This window comes from Halichoeres trimaculatus, unplaced genomic scaffold (assembly GCF_033239565.1).
Source record: "Halichoeres trimaculatus isolate MK-OKI-2021-1 unplaced genomic scaffold, fHalTri1.1 fHalTri1_scaffold_5, whole genome shotgun sequence".
Lineage (NCBI taxonomy): Eukaryota > Metazoa > Chordata > Actinopteri > Labriformes > Labridae > Halichoeres > Halichoeres trimaculatus.
In genome coordinates, this window is record NW_027437183.1 from 3,434,399 (window position 1) to 3,454,065 (window position 19,667).

General features: G+C 40.2%; 2 protein-coding genes across 4 annotated transcripts; both read left to right on the forward strand.

Annotated features, from left to right (window-relative positions):
• Nucleotides 1-1,472: 1,472 nt before the first annotated feature.
• Nucleotides 1,473-8,310, forward strand: ciz1b (cdkn1a interacting zinc finger protein 1b). Of its 3 annotated transcripts, XM_074670600.1 has the most exons (14): nucleotides 1,473-1,574; nucleotides 3,271-3,353; nucleotides 3,568-3,634; nucleotides 3,768-3,792; nucleotides 3,841-3,907; nucleotides 4,832-4,917; nucleotides 5,040-5,116; nucleotides 5,286-5,426; nucleotides 5,511-5,605; nucleotides 5,696-5,789; nucleotides 5,879-5,983; nucleotides 6,072-6,357; nucleotides 6,437-6,558; nucleotides 7,930-8,310. In XM_074670600.1, the coding sequence occupies exons 2-14, from the start codon at nucleotides 3,325-3,327 to the stop codon at nucleotides 7,981-7,983; spliced, it is 1,248 nt and encodes a 415-aa protein (XP_074526701.1). In that variant the 5' UTR covers nucleotides 1,473-1,574; nucleotides 3,271-3,324; the 3' UTR covers nucleotides 7,984-8,310. The 3 variants fall into 3 exon arrangements, with proteins under 3 accessions (XP_074526701.1, XP_074526700.1, XP_074526699.1); XM_074670599.1 differs by having other exon boundaries at nucleotides 1,475-1,574; nucleotides 3,280-3,353; nucleotides 3,768-3,907; XM_074670598.1 differs by having other exon boundaries at nucleotides 1,476-1,574; nucleotides 3,768-3,907.
• Nucleotides 8,311-8,425: 115 nt separating this feature from the next.
• On the forward strand, nucleotides 8,426-16,394 carry LOC141790439 (surfeit locus protein 4-like). The gene is made up of 6 exons (XM_074670312.1): nucleotides 8,426-8,658; nucleotides 12,575-12,761; nucleotides 12,870-12,946; nucleotides 13,057-13,100; nucleotides 14,528-14,717; nucleotides 14,789-16,394. The coding sequence occupies exons 1-6, from the start codon at nucleotides 8,428-8,430 to the stop codon at nucleotides 15,053-15,055; spliced, it is 996 nt and encodes a 331-aa protein (XP_074526413.1). The 5' UTR covers nucleotides 8,426-8,427; the 3' UTR covers nucleotides 15,056-16,394.
• Nucleotides 16,395-19,667: the final 3,273 nt, after the last annotated feature.

The following is a 19,667-nucleotide window of genomic DNA, read 5'->3' on the forward strand; positions in this document are numbered from 1 at the left end:
GTCATCATTTTTCCTCATTTGGATTCACTGAGGGGTTGAAATCATCTCTCTTGATGTTTGTGTTAGTTTACGTGCCGTTACAGAGAGAGTTTACAGCACTGATTTCATTTAAACCTTCTCCCTGGAGCTTTGGAGAAATTCAGATCTTTGTCGTCAGAAAAGAAACTTTTCCATCCATTCAATGAAAAACACATTTTACTGAAAGGACGACAGTAACTCAAATCAATAACAGACACCAAGTTTATACAGTGTGTGTATGTGTGAGGCTGTGTGTGTGTGTGTGTGTGTATTCCTCATGCTGTGGCCACATGTTTGCAGTATAGAGTGATACACAATACAGTAAACATGGGCACAGACTGTTTACCTGGACCAGCTGTGCAATATGTGTATGTGCCATGATCCTGGAACAATAAAATTAAGGATGCTCATTTCACAGCGGTATACTTCTTGTAGGTAGCAGGACTTGAACGTCATGTTTTCATTATGTTTTGTTTTAATGTGCACTGTCTAGCTCTTATATTTCTATAATTCCTGGATGTAACTGCCTCTGCTTCTCCAGTTTGGGACCAACTCTATTCCTCTTTCCATCTATTTTAAGTTAAATCGGATGAGCAGCTCACTACAGACACGTCAAACCACACAACCAGGGCCTGAGCTAAATTTAAAGAGAAGCATATAATAATAATAAACTTTGGACCTCCTCCTCACCACGCCGCTCTGGGCCCCTCGTTTTTACCCCCCTGTGTGTGATTCTGCAGGGGTGCCATATCCTCTTGAAGCCACAGTGTTGAGTTTGAAGCGTTTAATGACCCTGTGAGTATTTGTCTGCACTAAATCACATTTCCTACACAACGCTGGTTTAACCCACAGAGCTGCAGCTCCGCCGTCTGCTGAGGGAATCCAGGAAATACCAGCAGATTTAAATAACTTCCAGACCACTTCAGCCAATCAGGGCCCAGCCCTGCAGCCTGGAAACACACACAGCTCTATGGAGCTTATGTCTTTATTTATTTACATGCAGATAAAACCATGCAGCAGATATGATGTTTATCAGAAGCTCTGTTTTTCCATCTGTAATCCCAAACTCAGGTTAAATTGGCCGTTAAAAGCTTTGTGTGCTTAAGTACAAACAGGAGAAAGTGAAACACAAAGCAGCTGAACAGACTTAAGGGTAGGATACTGTGGACAAACACACAAATAATACAAAACAACATTAAACAGAGGAAAAACTATGATGACTAACAGAAAGCCTGTCTTGAATCATACAGTGCTGCTGAGGGACTCCTGAGTTTACAGTTTTATTTTAAATCTGCACAAACAAATCAAAAATAACAAACAGAGGAATATAAAGGTGGATACATTCTTAAATTTTAGAGATAAAGCTTTTTTTTTAACTATAAAATCCAGGTGTTTAACGTCTGGTATCAGGAACCTGCAGTCCCCCAGAAGGCCGCAGTTTCACCCCGGGCCACCAGAGGGCGACAGAGCTCTTCAGACACAGCAAGCGCCCAGAGTAAGCCTGTGTTTACATGTAGCATAGTTAGCTTTAGCTCGAGAGACAACCGGGCGATAAGGTGAGTTTATTCCATGAAATAACAACAAATTAACGCTTTTAACAAATTAAAATATTCTTAAGAGACGGAAAATAAAGAGGAGTCACCGAGTTTCTGCTGTCTTTCTTAAAGAAATCCGCTTTGAGTCGTTAACGGTCGCTAACTACGTTTACAGTGCGAGTTTCCCTTCAGAAATCTGATAATTGAACATTTATCTACGAAAAACTCTCTGACTTATTATGATTTAAAATAAATAAAAGCCTGAAAATATTATTTAGCTATCGGGTTTTAATTCGGCTGACATGTTAAGCAAGAAATGACCCTTTATTCATGTTTTTATCTGATATTTGGTCCTTTTGAACACAGAAAGTTGATAATACATGCCCATTCAGTTCTTAAATACATTAGTCCTCAGAAGATTAAAGTGATGAGAAAATATCAGTTAATCTGGAGCAATTAGCTTATTCCTGACTGACACACTCTTTTAAATGTAGGCGTGAATATTACGGTGTAGTTTGTATTAAAGCTAACTAAAAAAAATGTATGAAAGCCTGAGTGAGATTCATGGACTTTACAGCTTTAACATTTAAGGCTCCAGATGTGACGTGCACGTAATTAAATTTGATATGATATAGAATAGAATAGAATTGAAATGAATTGAACTTTATTGTCATTGTATCAAGTACGACGAAATTGAAGTCACAGCAGCAATCAAGAAAACAAAAGTAAGAAAGTGTATAGAAAGTGCAAAAAGCTCCATAAGAAAATAGATGCTGACAGCTTGTCCATCATTGTCCAGCCAGCCAGCCTCCACCTCCACAGGGTCCAGGACTGAGCTTCTTCAGCAGTCTGTTCAGTCTCTGTCTCCTGGATCCTGTCTGCTCACAGCAGGTGAAGCTCATCCAATGTGGTGTTGGTGTCTGGTGTTAGCTACGTTAGCCATGTCTGTGATTAGCATGATGCTACTCTGCCTTCTGGTATTCCCTCTGTTGCTGGGTTAGCACAGCTAGCTCGTCCATCTTATTGGAGATAGATCTTACGTTCCCAATAACGATGGTTAGAAGGACAGGTCCATGTCGTCACTTCTTAGCTCACACCTGAGAACCAGCACGTCGTCCTCACCTCCTTCTCCTCACCTTGTGGGGAAACATCTGGTCTAGCACCAGTTAGCATTGACATGCTACAGGCTGCTAACAGCTGATTTCACATGTACACAATGCAGCCATGGTTACATGTAGGATCTCCAGGCAAACACAAGAGAAAAAATAGTAAAAAATATCACTGAAGACAAAACCAGTTTGGTCTCCATGACCAACAAATGAGCCATACAAAGTGATGATCCACTCCAAATACAAAGATGGCGAAAAGAGACGGAAACAATTACAAGAAACGGACAAAAAAGAGAGAGATTCTCCATGAAGCTCGTCAACAGATGAAAGGGCGTCCAAAGAGCCAACATAACAGTGAAAAACTCACAATAAATATAATATTATTAAATAATATTTCTTTTTGTCGATTTTGAGTTTAAGGCTGTAATAATCCTCGAAAAACACTTAAAAGAGTTCAGTTCACATACTGACACACAATTTAAAAAGTGTAATTTCAAACTTCTCAGGTAACTGAATGATACTAATTCACCTTTTCCCAATTTTCAAATGAGATGCAACAGTAGTTTTATCATTTTCGCTCTTTTAACTGTGTAACACATGATTTACAGTCATTGCAGGTGTTGATGCAGAGAGGTCAAAGGTCAACCAGCGTAGCCTGAAGCATGGTCAAACAGCAGCGGAGAACCGACCGGTAAGATGAAGCGCTGTTGGATCTTATTTAAAGTAACGTTGATCAGTTATATCAGAATTTATTTATGATTTCAAAGAGAAAAAGAAAGGTTTTAAGTAATATCAAGCTGAAAGTTACTTTATTATTATGAGATCTGAGCACATCAACAAATCAAATACATAAGTATGTTTCTATATGTTTATATGGAGATGTTCTCTCTGTCCTCCCTCTGCAGGTGTCTCATACCCTCTGTTCGATTCCCTGTAGACCCCACATGGAGGAGACATCCCACAACTCCACAGGTACGCTTAAAGAGGGGGTCCTACAGGTCTTCAGAGGGAGCAGAGAGTCTTAGAGAAACAGGAACTAATGCAAAGGGATTTTCTTGAGCATGTAAAGCTATTACGGTTTATGTTGTGTTTTTTCTTTTGTCAGGCTTCAGGAAAATCATCCATGGGTTCAGTGACAGGAAGCTCTGACGGCGGGCCGAGCTGCAGCTCCAGCAGCACAGAGGAAGGAAAAAGAGCAGAGGGAGGTTCAGGAGAGTCGGAGACAAAGAGGGCGAGACTGAAAGGGTCAGTGACATGATGAGGTTACCCGTAATTCAGGCCAATCCAGCTTTACTTGTGCAGCACATCAAACAGACAGAAAAGAGATTAAAGAAGCAATGTAACATTAGATTACTTAAATAAGTCAAATAATTGTTGCTAGGTGCCGCCCTGTTGGTTGTGGCAGCTCTCTCTTCTTTGACAGTTTCTTGTAATTTTTTCAGTCTTTTTCGTCATCTTTGTATTTGGAGTGGATCATCACTTTGTATGGCTCATGTGTTGGTCGTGGACACCAAACTTTTTGTGTCTTCAGTGATATTTTTACTATTTTTGCTTTTGTGTTTGTCTGGAGATCCTTTATGTAACCATGGCTGCATTGTTTACATGTGAAATCAGCTGTTAAAAGCCTGTAGCATGTCAATGCTAACTGGTGCAAGGCCAGATGTTTCCCACAAAGTGAACTAAGAAGTAACGACATGGACCTGTCCTTCCATCCATCGTTATTGGGAACGTAAGGTCTATCTCCAATAAGATGGACGAGCTAACCGTGCTAACCCAGCAACAGAGGGAATACCAGAGGGCAGAGTAGCATCATGCTATTCACAGACATGGCTAACAGAGCCAACACCAGACACCAACGCCACATTGGAAGAGCTTCACCTGCTGTGAGCAGACAGGATCCAGGAGACAGAGACTGAACAGACTGCTAAAGAAGCTCAGTCCTGGACCCTGTGGAGGTGGAGACTGGCTGACTGGACAATGATGGACAAGCTGTCAGCATCTATTTTCTTATGGAGCTTTTTACACTTTCTATACACTTTCTTACTTTGGTTTTCTTGATTGCTGCTGTGACTCCTCCTAAATTTCCCCTCGGTGATAAATAAAGTATTTTCTATTTCTATTTCATAAACAAATAAAGAAACACACTCAGAAGGTTTTTGTATTTCTCAGACCTGAAGAAGCTGCTGCTTTAATCAATGAGGACAGACTCCTGAAGTCGTACATCGCAGCAGGCAGCGAGAGCGGCTCCTCTTCAGGTAAATTCTCTCTCACAGCCGTCAAAACTCACTGTGTGCCTTGCATATATCTTTTTTCTATTAACCTGATTGTGCAGAAAAATTACGGCATGTGACGTGTGTGTGTGTGTGTGTTTTGTCAGACGGTGTTACAGTCAGAACTGCTATTCCAGACCAGCAGGGGGCAGCAGCGCTCAGTGAGGACAGCAGAGCAGCTGAGGTGATGACACGTCCAGAACTGTGATGTCATCTTACTGTGTGACCTCACTCCTAATTCTATGTGTGTGTGTGTGTGTGTGTGTGTGTGTGTGTGTGTGTGTGTGTGTGTGTGTGTGTGTGTGTGTGTGTGTGTGTGTGTGTGTGTGTGTGTGTGTGTGTGTGTGTTTCAGCTGCAGAGCGTGGCGTCCCTGAAGGTCACCATACAGCAGAGCAGCGAGAGCAGAGAGTTCGGACAGACGGACAGGACGACTGACAGACAGACGGGTGGATTCCACTGTCACGTGTGTAACGTCACCTGTCGCTCTGTGCAGGTGAGAACACACCTGGACGTGTGTGAGGATATGATGTCCTAACAGGTTCAGAGGTTTAAATGTGTGTTTGTGTGTGTTGTGCAGGTGTTCCAGGAGCATATGATGACGCCAGAACACCTGAAGAAGATGAACGAGATCACACACTCAATCAGTGTCAACACACACACACTGCAGGACAGGTAAACACAAACACACGTTTTTTCACGCTACACGATAAAAGATTTTACCTTTGGAGCTGTGAATCATGTAGTTCTGTCTTTGTCCTGCAGGGGGCATCGTCCTGACACCCAGCGCTGGTGTGACACCTGTCAGACCCACTTTACCAGTGATGTCATCCTCCACCGACGGACAAAAGAGCACAAAGTGAGACCACACTCACGATGACATCACAGACATCGCTTGTTCTCATTGGTTCTCCTGATGACTCAAACGTTACTCTCGTCTTTCTCCAGATGTGTAAGCAGATGTGTCGTCCCTTCTGCCCGGTGTGTAAACGTCACTTCAGGACGCCGAGGAAGTTTGTGGAGCACATGAAGTCTGCAGAGCACAAACAGCAGGTCAGCAGGGGGCGCTGTTCACCTGAAAACACTTTTGACTCTGTGAGGACGACTTAACGTGGATTCAAATGTGATGTTTGCTTTCCAGGTGCAGCTGGAGGCTCCTCAGGAGGAGGAGCTGATCATAGTGGACGCTGTGGGCTGCTTCGAGGAGGAGGAGGAAGACGAGGAGGAGGGGGAGGAGGAAGAGGAAGAAGTTGATGTAGAAGAAGAAGATGGTGAAAGAAAAGACGAAAAGAAGGAGGAAACTATGGAGTTAAAGTCGTCTCACCTGCTGTGTGAAAAAGATCTGAAAAAACAAAACACAACCAGACTTCCTGTGTGTGTGTCACAGGAAACAGACACAGAAGAGTACGACCCTCACACCACCTGTGGTACGTACCTGAGCCTCTGAGTTACCTGTACACTTCACCTGTCTGAGACAAATCAACCGACCCCTCTGCGTCTCTGCAGGCGACAGTTTCATCGTTCCTGTTTCCGGCTTCCTGTGTCGACTTTGTAACAAGTTCTTCCACAGAGAGACAACAGCACGGCACACACACTGCAGGACGCACACACACTACCTCAACGTACAGGTAACACACTCACACACACACATATACACACATACAGTGGGGAAAATAAGTACTGAACGCGTCAACTTTTTTCACATCACATTTATTTCCAAAGCTGCAATTCAAACGAAATTTCTTTACTTCTTTCCACAAATGTTCAGTTGGATTGAAGTCAGGTGATTGACGAGGCCATTCTAATAGATTGATTTTCTTTTTTTGAAACCATTTGAGAGTCAACTTTGCCGTGTGCTTTGGATGGTTGTCCTGCTGGAAGGTCCAGCCACGTCTCATCTTCATCATCCTGGTGGATGGCAGCAGATTCAGATCAAGAATTTCCCCATACATGGCTCCATTCATTGCTCCGTCAGTTATATGAAGTTTGCCAACACCATGAGATGAGAAACAACCCCATGCCATGATGCTTCACCTCCAAACCTCACTGTTGGTGTAGTGTTTTTTGGCTGATGTGCAGAGCCATTTCTCCTCCAAACATGGTCTGTAGTATGACAGCCCAAAAGTTCAATTTTGGTCTCATCTGACCAGACAACATTCTCCCAGTATTCTACAGGCTTGTCAAGATGCTGTTTAGCAAACTTTAAACCAGCTTCAACATGCCTTTTCTTGAGGAATGGAGTCTTGCTGGCTGAGTGTCCATAGAGGCCATGGCGGTGGAGTGCATTGCCTATTGTTTTCTCTTTAACAATTGTACCTGCTGCCTCCAAGTCTTTCTGGAGCACTTTCAGGGTGGTCCTTGGCTGGTTGAGTACTCTTCTCACTATCTCTCTGACTCCCTGGTCAGAAATCTTCAAGGAGCTCCTGTGCGTGGCCTGTTGATGGTAAGGTGGTGCTTCTTCCACTTGTGAATAATGGCCCCAACGGTGCTGACTGGAATATTCAGGTGCTTTGATATAAGTCTGTAACCAGTTCCATTCTGATGCTGAGCAACAATCAGGTTGTGAATGTCTTCAGAGAGCTCTTTGCCTTTACCCATCATGAGGTGTGTGGTATTTAACTGCTTGGTGAAAAAAACACCTTTTTTATAGGACCATCAATTTGCTCTAGCCCAGCTGATGTTGGTTTGCACTAATTGGAAGTTCAAGTAATAATTACTGACAGATTTCAGGTGGTATCGTGCATTTCCTTGCCAAAGTATACAGCCTTTCCATGGTGTGTTCAATACTTTTTTCCTGTGTTATCGTACTTAATTCACCATAATCATTATTTATGGACCTGAACGTTGTGATTTCTTTTCATGTGTGGATTATTTGAGTAAATACTAATGCCTGGTAGAAATTTTGTTTGAATTGCAGCTTTGGAAATCAATGTGATGAGAAAAAAGTTGTTTGTTTCCCCCACTGAATTAATGAAACCAAACCAACTGTTCTCTTCCAGAGTCACAGAGCTCAGAAGAAACAGGAAGAGGAAGAAAGATCTGCTCTGACCTGACACTTTATCCCATAATGCATCTGTGTAACCTAAGGGATGGACAAGGGAGAAAAGAAAAAGACACTCCTAAACCAGAGACACTGGCAGTTCATTTCATTTTCCAGACGTGGCTCCTGCCCGCAGCGCCAAAAGGACCAGAAGCTGGTTAAACTCTCCAGTCCTGGACCCCAGAGAAAATCTAAGAGGTGTTGTCAAGAGGAAGATGACCCCGAGCTGCAGATGAGAGCTGAAGGCTGCTATCAAAGCTATCTTTTCTAATTTTATAAGAGGCAAAATTTGTGTTTTCATCAGCTGTTTGCCAAAATCATCACATTGAAAATAAATAAATGCAGAAATATTTCCTTCTGTGTGGACTAAATCTTTATATTTCACCTTTTTTAATTGAATTTTCTCATATTCACATGTGTTGAGATGCACTGGTCTCAGACACTCAGTCCACGTGGCATGTGTCATCATGTGCCTTCCACAGAGGGCGCTGTCCCCGCTCACCGCAGAGGATTGTGGGTCGGAGGAGGCAGAAGCGGAGCATCATCATCACTTCACACAGACACCGAGACTTTTCCTGGACTGCAACCCCGAGCTGGAAGCCGTTTTCTCCGCACTGAAGTGCCTTATCAGCGGAGAGAGATGGCGCGCGGAGACCTGATGAGTCAGGCAGAGGACGTGGCCGACCAGGTGAGCTCCTGAGCCGGGCACAGACACGGCTGCGAGCCCGGTAGACAGCTGTGGAGTACGGATGTCTTCTCCTTCTACCAAATCTCATCAAAAAATGAGGAAATTTAAGAAGCGTTCACACTTTCCACATTCCAGCACTTAATACTGTTAAATCCTGCAAAGAAAAAAATGTAATCGAGATAAACTTTTACAAACTTTACTGAAATCACAGACAGTAACTGTCCAGTTTGATGAGGCTGATCTTGGGTGTAGCTGTCAGGTCAGTTGGGAAATTAAAACTTGTCAACACCTTTATTGTGAAATAAATGTTTGCCGAATTAAAGATAACCTTTAAGTCTTTAACTTTGAGGCGTTTAATCTTTGAAAATACCGAGGAATGAATTAAAACTAGCGAGAAAACCTTAAATTATCATATTTTTAAACGGAGTTTTGTTCACTGCACGACAAAGATTTTATCTTTTTTTAAGATTAAGCCCTCTAAAATAGAAATATGCTTTTTTTAATATAAGACATTTTATGCCGAATTGAAGACAACAGTCTTGCATAGTTGATGATGATTTAATTGCTTTGAATGATAAGTACACAATACAGGAAAGCGACACATCTTGAAACTTCCTCAGTTTGACATGTAACTTCGTTTATAACTGTCGTTTCTTGTGAGAAAAGACACGTAAGTTTAGCGTTAATACCGCCAAGTTAATTTGTGGTACTTCATTCAATTATTTTCGTGGAATTCGTTGTATCAGCATTTTTCAAGTAATAGTAAACGTCTTGAAAATCAAGTTTGTGCACAACAGGAAGCATTATGACGAATAATTCACACGCCGAATGACAAAATGAAGTTTGATTTTGTACCTTATGCCTGATTTTATTTGTTACTTGTTGTGAAATTGTGCAAAAGAGCAATAAAAGTTGAATTTACAGTTTTCTAAATGGAGTCTGGTTGGTGGAGGATGACACCAAAGAAACGAATCCGAAAGTTGCTCTCAACGCCGGAAAAAATAAAGAAAAAGGAAAAAAGATGGCGATTTAGTTGAAATTGGACTTAAATTGATCGGTCTTTATTAAAAATATCTTCCTGTTCATCCAACAGGTAGTAGCGGTTCAACTGCGGAAATGAAATGTGGGAGTTCATCTCATGTAAACACGCCTTTTCACTACAAGCTCTGATTGAGCAATGTGTGGTCGTGGACACCTAGCAGTCATTTTTTTTCTTCTTTTGTGGTTTTTGTTCAGCAGCTTCAGGAAGCTGCCTTGTAATGCTGACAGGCTGCCACATTTACACGCTGAGGATGCTATTAGCCTTCTGCTGCTAGTTTCCTCAGCCATATAAGGACAAATAGGCAGCACTGGGTTGAAAATATGACTTGTGGGAAAGTTTGTCAGTACTTTTGGGAAATTTATTTTCATAAGATCTGTTGCAGACATGTTATATCACAAAATTTCTAACTGTACAAATGAAACAACCAAAAAATACCCTTTTTTTTGTTTCATGACTTTGTTTTCATTAGCAATACTTGCTCTCTTCACTTAGGGTTGCCATGTTTGAGGCAGTGGCTCCACTACCAATATTTTCATGTCAATAAATAAGAATTTTAAAGTATTTTTTTTCTAAATGTATTCTGTCCTGTCATGAATGGCGCTGATAATCAGTATTGTATTGAACTTTTTTCATGTTGTATTAATGAAATGCCTGTATTCTTGATGGCTTGATGAGAAAAAAGTCTGAGAAATTATATTCAGTAAAGCACTGTGGTAGCTTAAAAATAATTTATACCTTTTTGAAATCTCATTCTGTTGATATTTTAGTAGGATTGACTTTTCCAAATTATCTTTTTATTTATTTTATTAGTTAATAATAGGATTCCTGTATCTGCAGGTATGAACAACTGTGAGTCTGACATTTGTCTGTCCTGATTTTGCAGTAATAGCTCTCCAGGCGCATGCTGTCGCATGTCCGACAGGCCACCATGTGCCACAGGAAACACTCATGACAGATTTTACTGTGTCCTTTGAAATCGTTTCACTCACACTGTCAAGCCATTCATTTGAACTTTTCCACTCACATCTGTGTTTCTGCATCCTTTGCTTTTCGGGCCGGGGCGGAGTATTTCCTGTGACTTGCCCTCACCTGATTAATGATGAGCTCTTATTCCACGCTTAAAATCAACCATCAAACTGCCGTTTCTGGTGGGCTGACGCATGTTGAATTCAGTCAGAGTGGTGTTGCGTTCAAGACAGATTGGAAATACAGGACAAATTGCGTCACATATAAATTTAAAATGGGATGCAACATTTCAGTGTGATATACGGGACGGTTTCATATTTTATGGGTCGATTCTGTGTTTTCCAGGACAATTCTGTATTTTACGAGTAGATTCTGTATTTTACAGGTCGATTCAGTATTTATTGGGACGATTCCATATTTGACGGGTTGATTCTGTATTTTATGGGATGATTCTGTATTTAACAGGATGATGCCGTATTTTAAGGGGACAATTCTGTATTTCATAGGTAAATTCTGTATTTCAGTGGACGCTTCTGTATTTACGGGACGCTTCCATGTTTCACGGGACTATTCTGTATTTTACGGTATGATTCCTTATTTTACCGGTTGATTCTGAAATTTACGGGATGATTCCGTATTTTACAGGTTGATTCTGTATTTCACTGGACGATTCTGTATTTTACAGGTTGATTCTGTATTTTATGGTTTGATTCCCTATTTTACCGATTGATTCTGTAATTTACGGGACGATTCTGTATTTTACGGGACGATATCGTATTTATCGAGTTGATTCTGTATTTTATGGGATGATTCTGTACTTTTGGGACGATTCTGTATTTTACAGGACAGTTCTGTATTTTACGGGTCGATTCTGTATTTTATGGGAGGATTCTGTATTTTCAGGATGCTTCCATGTTTGACGGGTTGATTCTGTATTATATGGGATGATTCTGTATTTAACAGGATGATGCCGTATTTTACGGGACAATTCTGTATTTTATAGGGAAATTCTGTATTTTAGTGGACGCTTCTGTATTTACGGGATTCTTCCATGTTTCACGGGACTATTCTGTATTTTACGGTATGATTCCTTATTTTACCGGTTGATTCTGTAATTTACGGGATGATTCTGTATTTTACAGGTTGATTCTGTATTTTACGGTTTGATTCCCTAATTTACTGGTTGATTCTGTAATTTACGGGACGATTCTGTAATTTACAGGACGTTATCGTATTTAACGAGTTGATTCTGTATTTCATAGGATGATTCTGTATTCAACAGGATGATTCTGTTCTTACGGGACAATTCTGTAGTTTATGGGACGATTCCGTATTTTACAGGATGATTCCGTATTTTACGGGTTGATTCTGTATTTTACGGGATGACTCTATTTTACGAGTCGATTCTGTATTTTATGGGACAGTTCTGTGTTTTTCGGGGCGATTACCTATTGGAAGGGTCGATCCCTGTATTTTATGGGATGATACCGTATTTTACCTGATGATTCCATATTTTACTGGATGGTGGCAACCCTATCTTCACCGTCTCTGTATGTAGCTGAACTGTTGCTAACCTGACTCTCGGTTGGAAACTGAAAGAATGAGACCAAGGCTAACAACTTTTGAGTCATTGGACAAGAGCAAGAGCTAGCAAAAATCTGAATTCTCTTCAATACTGTTTGCTTTCGCCCTATATTTTTGCATCTGACTTTATCAAAAAGGACCAAATTGTGGGACAAATTAATTCACAGTCATGTTTCCCGCTAAAAGCTTCAAGCTAAAAAGAAAGAGGTCACATAAAGAGACAGTGAAGAGAGCTAGCATTGCTAATGAAAGCAAAGCTGTAAAACGAAGAAATAATCATCCATCACTGACCACTCCCCCCTCCGCTCTGCTGGTCTGTTGTAGTTCCTGCGGGTCACCAAACACTACCTCCCCCACGTGGCTCGGCTCTGCCTGGTCAGCACCTTCCTGGAGGACGGCTTCAGGATGTGGTTCCAGTGGGCGGAGCAATGCGAGTACATCGACTCCACCTGGAACTGTGGACAATTCCTCGCCAACATCTTCGTCCTGCTGAACCTGCTGGTGCAGCTGGGTAATAAACACACACACACTCACACACACACACACACACACACACACACACACACTGATGTGTTTTACCATTGAGGACATCCACCTGATGTTTCCCCTGTGTCTGCAGGCGGCTGCTTGTTGGTTCTCAGCAGAAACTTTGTTCAGAACGCCTGCTTCGCTCTGTTTGGGATAATCACCCTGCAGGTAAACACACAAACACAAACAAAAACAGAATGTGACTAAAAACTGAGGCTTTGAAGCAATTTTTGCTGAGCTGTTTTTTTGTGTTACTGAACTTAAACCCCTGTCTGCAGACAGTGGCGTACAGCATCCTGTGGGACCCAAAGTTCCTCATGAGGTGAGTCTCTGACTTTACACCAGACGCAGCTGCTCAGCCGTCATCTCAAACACTAACAACAAGAGCCCAAAGCAGATCTGCACTGTTTTATTAAAAACTACTTTAAATTTATTAGACTGGCTGATTCACACACTACATTTTTATAGTAAAATTATAATTAATTTAATAGTTAAACAATCATAGTGGAGTGTTAAAGTAGAGAGGAGAGTTAAAGAAGATAATGGTGATAATTTCTATATATATGCACATTTTGGCCACCCCTTCCCATGGCACCCCATTCTGAAAGTCTGGACACGCCCCTGCACAGAGCCACATATTAACAGTAGTACGTGGCATAAAAGCTAACAGGCTTTCAGGTTTGTAGATAAGAGATAAGATAGACAAACTGCAACTTCTGTCCTAAAGGTGAGTCCTTCAGGAGTGCCAATCTTCATTACAGTCTCCACAAACTGAACAGGATTAAGTTTAAAGTTAATGTAAACCACACAGAGTAACAGGGGGGACTTCTGCTCATGCTAACTTTATGTACAGATATAAACACTGCGATGCAGCACGCAAAAAAAAGAAAAGTTTACTCTGTGACTCTTATTTATGTCACTTGCATCATTACAGCAAAAAAGCATAGAGCTAGATGGTAACAGGTATCTGTAAACACTGATAAATGATCAAAATAAGCACGGAATCGATTTTCTCCAAATTAGTCTGAACACTGCAAGACTCAAAATCTTTCAAGAATGTCTTATTCCTACTTCAAGTATCTCACATCTTGTCAGATTACACTGAATTTTATATGTCACCTAAAACCACTTTTTCCCTACTTGTCAAATTAAATGTAATTAAATTATTTAAATTATAAAAGTTAATAAGTTGTATGATAATAAGATTAATAATAATAAAATAAAATATTAAAACTAAATTGAAATAATTGCTAAAACAAAATTTCAATTGAAAAATAATTAAATGTAATTAAATTATTAAAATTATAAAAGTTAATTTGAGTAATAATAATAATTAAAATGATAATAAAAATATTTATAATAATAATAATAATTAACAAAAGATTTATAATAATAATAGTAATAATAATAAAATTAAATTGAATTAATTGCTTCAACAAAATTTCATTTCGAAAATAATTGCCCTTTATCTAAACAAAAATGTGTTTCATCTAATTACTGGATTAATTGATGGAATTTCAGTAGAATACCTGAATCCTAAAATATTTGATAGCTGCAGCCCTATTTACATGTAGCAGAAACCCTGCAAAGGTTAAAAGCTCAAACATTATTCCACTTGTTTTCAGCTTAGTTCGCAGCATTTTAACAACTGCTGATTTAAATAAATGAAAAACTAGAGGACCGAATATAGAGCCTTGAGGAACTCCAGAAAATGCCTTTTCATTATTTAACCTTTCTTTGTTTCTGCAGGAACCTGGCGTTGGCCGGCGGCCTCCTCCTCCTCCTGGCTGAGTGCAGAGGTGAAGCTCGCAGCGTGTTCGCAGGAGTCCCTTCGCTCGGGGATCAGAGCTCTCCAAAAAACCTCCTGCAGCTCGGAGGTCGAATCCTCCTCGTCCTCATGTTCATGACGCTGCTGCACTTAGACCTCAGCCTGATCAGTGTGAGTGTCACACACACACAGTTTACTTAAACTCATTCTCCTGAGTCCTCATGGCGTCCTCCTCTCTCCAGATTTTGCAGAACCTGGTGGGCACGGCGCTCATCGTGCTCGTGGCGGTGGGTTTTAAGACCAAGCTGGCGGCGCTGACTCTCTCCATCTGGCTGCTCTGCATCAACTTCGCCTTCAACGCCTTCTGGACCATCCCCGCCTACAAGCCCATGCACGACTTCCTGAAGTACGACTTCTTCCAGACCACGTCGGTGATTGGGGGGCTGCTGCTGGTGGTAGCCATGGGGCCTGGGGGGGTGAGCATGGATGAGAAGAAGAAGGAGTGGTGAGGAAGAGGAGGGAGAGAAGGAGAGAGGAGGTGAAGCTTGATGGATGGAGGAGGAGGGAGAAGAGATGGGTCACACTTTTAATTTGTTTGATAAAACCTGAAACTTTAGAAAAAAGAACGTCGAAGAATATTTTTGTTTCCACTTTGCTTCTTTCTGACAGTGGTGTGCACAGGAGGGGGGCAGGGGGGGGTGCTCGCCCCCTTTCATGGCCCAATGGTTGAATAACACGTGTTAAAGTGCCCTCTCGGGAACGACCGTTGGTGCCTTTTTTTCTCTTTTGCCCCTGCTCAGGAGTCTGCGATCAGTTAGTTTAATATTTGGTTTCATGACTGGATGCTCTGATGTTTGTGGAAAACTCATCTTTAGACTCTAAAAGTGGAAGCTGGGGTCTGAAGTTAAGGTACCAGGAGGAGGCTTCGGTGTGTAAGGAGAGCAAAAGCAGGCAGGACACAATCCAACCTGATGACATCCCCTGTTTCTGCTCCGTAGCATTTTTAACAGCCGAAATCGTGAGATCGAGGAGTTCCTGGTTCATGTTGGGCTGTAAAACCTCAAACCGGTTGACTCCTGGTCTGACTCCTCTCGTTATGTCCGTTTATTGTCATAGTCAAGATAAATACCATCTAGTTTGGGCATGCTTTGTTTTATTTTGAAAGTTACAGATGTTTTATTGTGGTGTCAGTGCCCAACTTCCTATCCTGCAAGATCTGCTTTTTGCAAATTGGTGCAAAATGATGGATCCAACTTTTACTTTTTAAGCCTTTCAACTCCTTTGAGGACAAACAGCTGTTTTATTTAAACTCCTGTGTGTTTTTTTTGTGTTATTAAACAAGCTGCGTGGACAGCGTTTGTAGCTTACCGCTCCTTAATCCTCACCCAGAGTCTGAACCGTAACCAAAACTGAAAGCTCCCGAAACCAAAGTCCAGCCCCCAGCAGCTCTCAGATGTATCCCTAGAGGTCCCCGGTCTGTTTCTGGTGCTCATGTTTGTGTCTGACTCTCTTCCTCCTTCCTCCATGCCTCAGATCAACCAATCAGAGACTCTCTGAGGGTCACATGACGTGTCCGGTATCGACAGTCTCGGCTGCCTCCCTCTTCTCCTGCTGCTCGTACTAAATATTGTATCTCAGCGTCTTCCTTTGAAGATGTAATGACTGGAACTGTCCAGCAGGTGGAGCTGTTGGCCTGCAGCACAGAGCAGCATTTCTCCTTTCAAACATGATTTCAGTTTCACTGTTTTCTCTGTTTTCTGTGTCTGTTTGCTCTGAGTGTCCATGAAGTTGTGACAAAGTGAAAAATTTTCTATTGTGTTTTTTTTAGAAGATGTTTAATAAATCACTCCAGCATTGTCACGCTTTGGTCGCTGGTCCTTTACTTCCACTCACACTACAGACACAAAATAAAATATTAGAACGTGGAGGTTTGAAAACATTCAGGTTGTCTAAACCAGGGGTCTACAACCTTTACTTTCAGAGGAGCTATTTTTCCTCAGCTCACCTGGATTAAAGTCATTCAGGACCCACAAAATCTACTTTATCCTCACAGTAAAGGCAAAATAACGTATAAAATTCTATACAAAGTAAAAATCTAGTGATTAATTACCTAAATGAGAAGTTTTTGTGTGTTTTAATTTGCACATAAACTGTCTTAGATTTTTGTTTTAATTAAATAATACAAATATTAAAAAAATGAAAAAAATGTAATGCCATATTTCATAATTTCATGACATTGTCACATAACTTTTAATAATCAAAAAATATTTTTTAAATTTTTTAATTCAAAAATTAAAAAAGAGAAAATTTAAATATTTGCAAAAACTTCCCAATGGTAAAAAACGTTAAAAAAAATTCAGACATTTCATAAATTCACAAAAAAACATTAATTTCAAAAAATTGCAAAATTTTCAAATAAATATAGAAATTAAAAAAAATGTAGAACTTCAAAAAAATTGCAAAATTTCTGTACAGAAAATTATTTTCAAAAAGTTGGATTTGCGAAAGTTTTCAAAAATTTCAAAAGAAATGAAATTCGCAAAAAATTTTACAAATTTGCAAAATCTTCAAATAATTTGATTTTTTTTAACCAAATTGGGAATTTTTTTTTTATATTTTTAAAAAAATCTCAAAAAAAAAACCTTTGAAGCTTCATGCAAGAGGTAATGCATGTTTAGCTAAGTAAAATGTTAACTCATGATTTTATTCAGTGTCAATAAGATGTTTTTTGTTTTATCAAATTTGCAAATATTAAAAAAATGAAAAAATTGTAATGCCATGTTTATAATTCTATGACATTTGAAAATAACTTTAAAAAAAAAACAACCTTTTTTTTTATTCGAAAATTAAAAAAGAGAAATTTTAAATATTTGCATTTTTGATCCCAAAAACAGAAAAAAAAAACCCATACGTTTTTAGATCGCGTACCTCTGTCATCTCACATCTTCTCATATCCATGCTGAGCTCTCATCCAAAGAGCGCACCACTCTCACCCACAGTAGTTTACGAGCAGGATTTGAACATAATTTACTTCTATAGAGGCAGTAAAGCGTTGCAATTGAATGTGGATTTACAAATCTTCTCTTCTTCGTGTTTTCATTTGATTAGTAGTGCACTACAGTTTTGTAATGTCCTAGAATTCAGATTCTTTATTTGGGGACCTTAAGCAGATGTGAGATTAAAATGGGATTAATTCAAATAATTAATTACAAATCCTGTAATTAATTTTTTTAATCGCCTGAGAGCACTTATTTGAATTCAAAAATTAGCTTTTTCTTCCTGGTTTAGGACACTTGTCTCATGATTTCTTGTTGGGAAGAATTATTTTTCTGCACAGATGAATGATTTCATAAGATTTAGGACATTTTCTCATAAATTGAGTGATGTCTTCTTTTATTTAGATTCACATTTGTCACAGTGAGCCTTTTTTTTTTTGACACTTTTAGTTCTGATTTTTTTTTTCTTTTTTTTTCAGCGATGACCTTATTTATTTAATTATTTATTTATATTATATATTGCCTCCGCCAAAAAAATTATGTTTTTGGAGAGTTTGTCTGTCTGTGAACATGACTCAAAAAGTAACTTACAGATCTTGATGAAATTTTCAGGAAATGTTCGAAATGAGATAAAGAAGAGGTGGTTGTATTTTGGAGGTGATCTGGATCACCGTCTGGATCCAGGACTTTTTTAAAGGATTCTTTATCATTGTGAGATAGGGCCGTTTTCACCATATGTGTGTATAACGCCACTATAAATGGTCGGATTGCTTTGTAAAACAATACAAGTCAAGGTCACCATCATTTCTGACAGATGTAAAAGTACGATCCAGATCCTGGAAATATTCTGGATATTAAGATCTTGAATATGAAATATGAACTGGGTCATCATCATTTTCAACACTGTCACGAAACAAATTATGGTACAAACCTGCAGCTAACTCCAAATTGTAGCAGACAGTCTGCTGAAAGGAAGTATAACATTAAAGTCGGGTATTACCTGCAGCCTGCCTGATCCACCTGAGCTCAGAGTGAATTTTCCTCATTTTTCCTTCACTCTCCAGAGTTTGATCAGGACTGTGTGTGTTTCAACAACCTGCAGCTTTCACTTCCTGTGGCTCTGAACCTCACACACCTTGGAGAATAATTTCATGGTGTCCTCGTGTCGACGTACCAGCAGCAGCAGGTGGCGCCATCAGAGCCTCCCGCTGAGGGGGGGGGTCGTAATTCTTCAGTTCAACAACACAGAGAAAATACATCTTGAAGTTTCCGTCGGCGTTAGCCTCGACCCTCAGACAGATTACAGCTGGTGCCATACAGGACACACACACACACACACACACACACACACACACACACACACACACACACACAGATTGTACAATAACACTCTCACAGTGACCGGTGCGTTTGTCCAGATCTGTCTAATAACTTTCAGACTGCAGCCAAGGGCAGCACCTGAACACCTGACAGCTCACACACACACACACACACACACACACACACACACACACACACACACACACACACACACACACACACACACACACACACACAGTCTATAAAAGCATAAAAACTTCAATCATGACTTATTGATTTTTCCAGGAAGCTCAGCTGCAACTGTCAGACTGTGTGTTTCTGTGTGTGTGTGTTTCTGTGTGTGTGTGTGTTTCTGTGTGTGTGTGTTTCTGTGTGTGTGTGTGTTTCTGTGTGTTTTTGTGTGTTTCTGTGTGTGTGTGAAGGTCTGCTGCTGTCTGACCTCTTCGTCCTCCTCGTCCTCCTCGTCCTCCTTGTCTGAGTGAATATTGAACTCCTGCAGCTGAGCTTTTGTCCCTCTGTTGTCCGACCTTTAATGACTAAAAGAGAAAAGTCTCATCACAACGACCAAAGTGATTCAGATCAAACACTCTCTGCTTCCTCAGTTTATGGGATTATCGTCCTACCAGTGCTCATCTATCGACCAACCTCCTCAATTTTCTTTAAACTAGATTAATTTCTTAATACAAGTGATTTTCCTTGTGTCATTGGTAGATTATTTTTACTTATGACAGAAATTCAGACCTCATTTTTGTCTTTGAAAAACTTGAACATTGACATTTTTCTGGACTAGTCAGTTGAATGAGGC